Source organism: Pterocles gutturalis, unplaced genomic scaffold (assembly GCF_000699245.1).
Source record: "Pterocles gutturalis isolate BGI_N339 unplaced genomic scaffold, ASM69924v1 scaffold19558, whole genome shotgun sequence".
NCBI classification, from domain to species: domain Eukaryota; kingdom Metazoa; phylum Chordata; class Aves; order Pterocliformes; family Pteroclidae; genus Pterocles; species Pterocles gutturalis.
Genome location: NW_010126028.1, coordinates 541 through 7,924, shown reverse-complemented (window position 1 = coordinate 7,924; position 7,384 = coordinate 541). Strand labels below are relative to the sequence as shown.

Genomic DNA, 7,384 nt, shown 5'->3' with positions numbered 1-7,384 from the left:
AGGCTGCCTTCGCCTGGGACAGAGGGAGGAGAGCGGGCTGGTCACCACCATGGGACAAACCGATCAGCAACGGCACCTGGGAAACAGCCTGAGCCGTCACTATGGGTGGCAACAGGAAACCCTCCCTGTCCCCTAGGGACACGGCCGTCACTCTGCTGCACACCAGCTGCAGAAGGAGTGTTTCTGGCAGGATGCCCCTCTGCGCAGTGCCACTGCCTTCGGAAACACTGGTGGCAGTTTGAAGGGCACTACGCAAAACCCCCTGATCACCCAGAAAAGCTGTATTTATGCATGCACACGTGTATGTATGCGTAATGCAGCAAAGAAATGCTGATCTTTCCAACAAACCGAGAACCTGTTCTGCAGGCCAGATGTATTTTAGTAAATACGAGTGCGCAGGACAAGGGTGGTAAGGCACGGCCTGTGCCCAAACTGCTGCCTCAGCCAGCCAGCTGCACCAATATTCCCCCCTTCCTTTTGGGAACAGACCCTGGTCCCCACTGCTCTCAGCATCACGCCTGAGTGCTGCCCGGGAAGTGTCAGTTACCACAAGCCAGACCTGTAGGTACACACAACAGGCAAGGGAACGGACCAACAGTGAAGTCAGTGCCACAGCCCAAGTACATACACTGGCCACAGCCAGACTGCAGATACAGACACCTGCCTAACCTCTGGACTACAGGGAAGGGGAGAGTAACTACTACTAAGGACAACTTAGTTTTGTTACTATGCAAAACTTCAAATCCTGATACAGGTTTGAATGTAGGATTTTCTGATATCAAGTAACCTCAGTATCTTTTCTTCCCTTGGCACAGCATCACATCATTTGGAAGAAAATAATGTTCTAGATGGATATTTTCTTCCGAGTGAAACAGATCTTCATCAGGTAATTGTATTGCCAAAAGCAGAATGGGAAAGGATTCGGGACAGTCTTGACAGCAAAACTAGAGAAGCAGCACGCATCCTCGCTGAGAAGAAAGAACGGGAAGAAATGCACTTACGCTCCAAAGCTGCTGTAAAAGACTGGCCCAATACCATTATGGTAAGTACAAGATACGTTTGTAAACAAGGGGATTCATTCTCCTATATGCAAAACCACTCATGGCAACATTTCTAGCTGTACTCCCTTTGTTTAACATTTGATTTTAAATATGTATTTTAACTAGACTCCATTTAAATACATTTACCATCTAACATCAACATTTAAAGTTTTTACTTAGAGCTAAAATGCAGAATTTTTAAAAAAAATTAAGTATATCACCTTCAGAATGGTTTATATGCTTTTGATCCATGGGTTTTAAATGTGATTTCTAATTTTATCTGGACTGTAGGGCCTGGCACAACAGAAACTTAAAGCCAAAAAATTACGTGAAGAAAGGGAAGAGGAAGAAAGAAAGTTACTTGATTTGGAAGAAGAACAGTTCCAGGCAGCAAAACGGAAGGAGGCTATTGATCGTGCAAAAACCTACCTATACTATCAGAATGAAAGAGTGAAAGGGTTCCATGTTTGTTGACAACTTTTATTTTTTAAATTCCAATTGTACTAAATTTCTTTAAGTATTTCTGAACATGCAAATTATTTTAAATGTTCTCTTGCAGAGTGCACTTCTGCTTGCTGAGGTCCTAAAAGAAAGAGATGCTCAAGTTGAATTTAAAAAGTTAAAGTCAGATGTTAACAAAAAGAAGGATGATGAAGAAACAGAACGTGAACGTAAAGAAGCTATTCTCAGAGAGCAAGAAAAGGCACGCCAGCGTTATATGAATCAACAGGCACTACGCAGAGATCAGCTTGAACAGTGAGTCATAATTCACCAAAAGTAATCCTACTTTATTAGTTACTTAAACTCTCTTCCACAAATACATTCTTTAAGGTTTTTACAGAAACTTACCAATAATTTCATTCACAAATGTGACATTTAAAACAAAAATCCAGAGTGCGACAAAAGACCTTGTGTCAAAGGGAAAAGCTGTGATGTGCAATGGCTTTTAGTTGCCAACAGTCTGCATGTCGCCTCTGGTGGGCAACAATAGGTTTTAGTCAAATCACTATTCAAAAGTTGTTACTGAAAGTGTATTTTAATTCAGTTTTGGTTCTAGAAAGGGAAAAGGTTAAACCAGATTTTCCATCTCCCCATAACTATATTCCAGAGAACACAGCAAGAGAATGCATCACTGCCACCTCTGTTCCTTCTCTCGTCAATTCCAGAAACATTACAGAGGGGTCCCCAGTGGTATTCATAGGACAGGCCCTGGTGGTCTGACAGAAGGAATCAAATTCACTGAGGCAGAGGAAGGGGTCAAAGTCTGGTCTCACATATTCCAGGTCCAACACACAAACCCTTGCAGACCTTAGCACAGAACACTGCCAGTTTAAGTTGCTGCTGGCATGCCCAGAAGGAGAAGCATAGGTACATGGGACTTACTGGGGGAAATCTTGTTCACTGAGGATGCTGCAGAGATAGGCCAGGACATTATGAATGCAATGGTGCTAACAGGTCATCCACATAAAACTTGCTACCACTAGACTGCAATCTGTGAGCACACCATAGCCAATTTCTGGTAAGAGGATCGAGGGCTTTTATTACAAACAGTGATGATATTTTTCACATCTGATATGCTGCCTACCTTCAATTCAAAGTATCACATGCTTCAGTGCAAGGTACTGAGTGGAATCCCTGACTGTTCATTACTGCATTCACGCCTACTGTTCATTCATGCAGTTCCTAGCCCATTTATTCAACTCCTTTTCCTGATTCAGAATAAAGGAGCGCAAGCATCAGGCAGATCTGGCCAAGCTAGAAGACAAAAGAGAAGGGGAACAAATAAAGAGATTGAACCAATTGTACCAACTGGAAATTCAGAGAAAAATGGAAAAGGAACAAAAGGAAAAAGTTGAACGCCAGAGGCTGTATCATGTAAGTAACAGGAAAGCAGAGAGTTCAAAATGCTTGTTTTACCTTGGCTGCCTGAAGTGAAACAACAGCATTTATATATCTAAATGGGCCTGCTGGCAACAGGAGGTTTGCAAAGAGCTTCAGCAGCATGGTCTCATATGCCCACCTTACCAGTTGCAGGCCATGTCTTTCCTCTAGCTTTTCAAAAGGCCTCTTGGAGGCACATCTCTTCTGTTGTCTGAAGGGACATTGGCACCTGATGGCTTGACTGAGACATGATTAAAAAGTCTGATGCAGACATCAAGGAATATTCTCCTTGACTTGAAAACTGGATTTAAGTTCCACATACCTGCTGCTTTAAGCCCATTTTTCTTTGTTAGGAAGAGGGAATGGCCTGAGTCTGAACATAGCAGTATCTTTTTAACTTGTCTTTCTATTTATGATTGGAGAGGTTTAGAAATTTAGTCAAGACCTGCTGCCTTTTCTCTTCACCTTTAAAAGCATCTTGCTAAAGGCAAACTAGAAACACCTCAGAACACTTCTGACCAGCATGCAAAAGACAGTTGGTTTTTTACATAAAATTACAGAAAATTCTTCTTCAGCTGTGATTTGGATTAAGCTCTCAGACAGGGATAGTTTTGGATGAGGTGGGCCAGGAGCAGCACAGTCTGTGTATGTGTTGGTGGGGGTTGCACAGTCCCATTCCTCTCAACATCTCCCTCTCCCACATGTGTGAATGGCAGCAAGGGATAATGCCCACTGCATTACATAGGAATGTGTTTGTGTAATGGGATGGAGAAGCAGCTGTTCAATGCCCAATTCCCCTTCTTCACATCTACTAAATCCTCTTCATGCTTGTGTGAACAGGGAGACAGAAGTAAGTGGAAGTATGGAGAATCCCTTTCCTCCCTCTTTGAAAGAAACACAAAGAGAGAGAACAGGGAGTGTTTTTTTTTAAGTTGCTGCCCCAGGCCCAGATTTCCTAAACTTCATTGGTTATATCAGGACTATTTTGCCCATGCAGGAGCATGTAAATGACCAGAAAATAATCAAAGCAATTGAGGAACAAAAACAAATGGAAGAAGATGATCGGATTAAAGCTCATTTTAAAGTAAAGGAAACTATTGCCAAGCTGATAAAAGAGAAAAAAGCTGAAATGCGTAGGTAGGTACAAAGCTAGAGCATAAATTGTAAATAAACTAATAATTATACTGTAGTCATATTCAAATCTTTCAGACTGATGATGTAACACAAACCACAGTTGTTCTAAAAATTAAATTCCACCGCTAGGGAGAGTAAGGAATTCAGGAGAAAAAGGAAATTCTTTCACAGGTTCCTTAGTAATAGGTGTGCAGGGGAGTGATCTCTCTGCCCTTCAAAGTCCAAAGACTTAAGGAAATGCAAAGTTCTACACCAGTGTGTTGGGAACAGTGATCTTCCATATGGCCTGCCAAGCCTCCACCTCCTCAGCAATTGAAGACAATTAAAATCCTTAACAAAAGTATTTTTGGGCACAAGTTATACTTCAAGATAAATGACTTCTTAACTAGGCAACTATATTAATTACATCGGGTTATTATTAAGGGAAGATGGGTTTACCAATTTAACACTGAGGGTACAGCATGAAGATACCACTGAGCCAATCTAAGAGCTCCCTTCTCTTCCTACTTAGAATCATAGAATCATAGAATGACCCGGGTTGGAAGGGACCTCAAGGATCATGTAGTTCCAACCCCCCTGCCTGGCAGGGCCACCAAACATACACATTTACTAGATCAGGTTGCCCAGGGCCCCGTCCAACCTGGCCTTGAACACCTCCTACTTCTGGCCAATACTCCCAACATTTCTCTCCTGATGGCAAGACACTAGGCAAACTCCTCACCGAGTGATCCAGATCATTATTGCAACAGAAAGCAAGTGTTACAAGAATACAGGGAACAGGAGAAACACAAGGAGATCAAGGAGTTGGGTGGGTGGGATGGCCTGTGCGGCAGGAGGAGAGAAGACTAGAAGAAGCAGGATTGCTGAGTTCGGTAGCAGTAACGCTTCAGGTAGACCCAGGTGTGTACCCTGGTATGTTATGGTAGCTCATGTTGTTCTGCAGACTAACACAGAAACATCAGGACAAAATCATTACCCAATTAGCTGCACAAATGAGTGAGGCACTAAAGAGGGAAGACGATCGTCTTGCTAGAGACATTGCAAAAAAAGAAGCTGAACAAGAAGAAAAACTTAAAGAGAAAGAAGCAAAAGAAAAGGCAGCCATTGAATCGATTGCTGAACACAGAGCCATTGTGGTAAGAAACCTAACCTGTTCTTATTAGTGCTTACTCCAGTGGAGGAGCATGGCCCCGATCACAGCTGGTGGCTCTGGTGCTGTGCACCAATGTGCTTCATCAGGTCCACTGACATCTTTCCTGGGGTCCTCTCTCCCTCTCCCACTTCCATGTTGGGTGCACATCTGCCAGGTCTGCTGAAAACCCTGGGCTTGGACACTGGCCACCCACAAGTACTGCACTCATCAGAGCACTGATACAGGGCTGCATGCCATCCATCCAGCTTAGCAACCTATCTCCATGGTTAACTTCTTTTGTGTATTTTGTAAAATACAGATGAAGATGAAAGTGGAGAAGGATCAAAAGGAAAAAGTAGAGGGTAAAAAAGAACTTCATGCATTAATGGAAGAGAACCGCATTTACCTGGAAAAGGAGAAAGCCAAGAAACAAAGACAACGTGATGCAAGCATGGAAGTACAGAAAATTCAGATCCAGCAAATGGTAAATAGAAGAGCTGTACCCCGTCAGCCCCTCCAGAAAGAAGCATGCATCTAAACCAGCAGCAGTAGCTCCTGCCTGAGAGGAAGAAAGAGGGGAAGCTTGCTGTGTTTTATTTGGGGGGTTTTGTTTTTGGTTGTGTTTTTTTTAAAATCATGTATGCTCTGCATATGCTGGTGTTGGGGACCAGCCTCCTTTCAGAGCAGTGGTGCAGGTCCATGCTGGTTTGCAATGGCAGATCACATCCTGTCCTGTGCCACTACTACTACCACTGCCCTCTTGTATCTTCTGGGCAGGTCACCAAAAGAGCAGCAGCTAATGCTGATATTCACTCAACTATTTAATGTACTCTTTTTGCAGGGGGCACAGGAGGGGAGAGAAGTGGGGAGGGATGATATTTGTCAAGTATCAATTAACATCACCACAGATTTCCTGTAAGCTCATCCTCTCTAAGTTTTAGTGGAGAGTGTCGTTGTGAAAAAATACTAAGCTTTGTTATTCCCTTTTCTTCATCAGGCTGAAAAACAGGCAAAACACCAGCAGGAAAAGCAAGCAGACTTGGACTATGATGCTCAGAAAAAGGCTATTGCACTTTGTAAGGAGCGTGAATTTCAGAACTATGCAAAGCAAGTAATTGAATCAGAGTCCAAGACTACACATCATCTTTATCCTCTTCTCAAAGCATCCAAAGATGGAAGGGGACTTGGACAGAGGCCTTTTTCCAGAGGAAGAGAAGGAATAAATACTAGTTTTCAAGCACAGGATGGTGCTGGAACCCAGTTACCTTGTTGTAGCTCTGCTACTGGTCAAGAAGTTAAAAACATAAAATAACATTGAGACTATCCATCAAGGAAAGGCAGAAGCCATTTTCATGTGGTTAAAAAATATCTTTTTGAAACTTATGTGCAGAGTTAAACTGTAAGTGATCTACACCAAATATATGCTATGAATCTGGAAATCCATTTGAAGAAAAAATAAATAATTGCCAGAGTAGTGGTTATATTCTCAAAAATCCCCACCTTGTATTTCATGAAAGTTAATTTATTGAACTTGACATGGGAATGCATGGTCTGTAATTGACCATCAAGGTAACCAGTTCCAGCCAAAAGCTCACTATTACTGTTATATGTTGATTATTCATTATTCTAAAATTCCACTGTCACAAGTTTTTCAGTCCTGCGATATGAATTCCCAGTGCAAAAGGTCATATTTTTTCACTAGCCTACCTCCAGTTAAGTATTCCCCATAACAGAAAAAAACAGACCAAAATAACTTTACAGAATCTACAGGGGAAGAAAAAACAATACATGTGAAAGTTAGCATAGCCACAGTACTGCCGTTTTTATAGCATTTGGCAACTCCGTCTGTAAAATAAATGTCATGCCATTAATTAGTTATATGAAAATATTAGTGTGATTTGATCACAGACCTTAAAAGGTCACCTAGGGGCAAACAGGTCCCAGTATAGCTGTAAAGAGGTACTACAAAAAGAGCACGGCAACAAGAGACAACATAGTTGGACTGTTCTTTCATAAAGACTAACAATGACTCAGTCAATCTGTGGCAAATAGATCCAGATCTAAAATTGTTTCTCAGATTCCTCTGCTGACTTATTCTCCGACACCAAAGTCACACACACATTTCACTCCTTAAGCTTAGTTCTTTGCTGAAATTTTATCATCGGGTTCCTGCCTTGAGCAGAGTTAGGGTTTCCTA

The 7,384-nt window shown here is 42.1% G+C and overlaps 1 protein-coding gene across 1 annotated transcript; it reads left to right on the top strand.

The window, feature by feature from the left end:
• Positions 1–815: 815 nt before the first annotated feature.
• On the top strand, positions 816–6,499 carry CCDC173 (coiled-coil domain containing 173; the record flags this gene model as incomplete). Its single annotated transcript, XM_010078825.1, has 8 exons — positions 816–1,042; positions 1,332–1,505; positions 1,600–1,796; positions 2,759–2,915; positions 3,919–4,058; positions 4,999–5,191; positions 5,507–5,671; positions 6,185–6,499. Coding segments are annotated over 8 exons (1,568 nt in total), but the record flags the coding sequence as incomplete, so codon positions are not given.
• Positions 6,500–7,384: the final 885 nt, after the last annotated feature.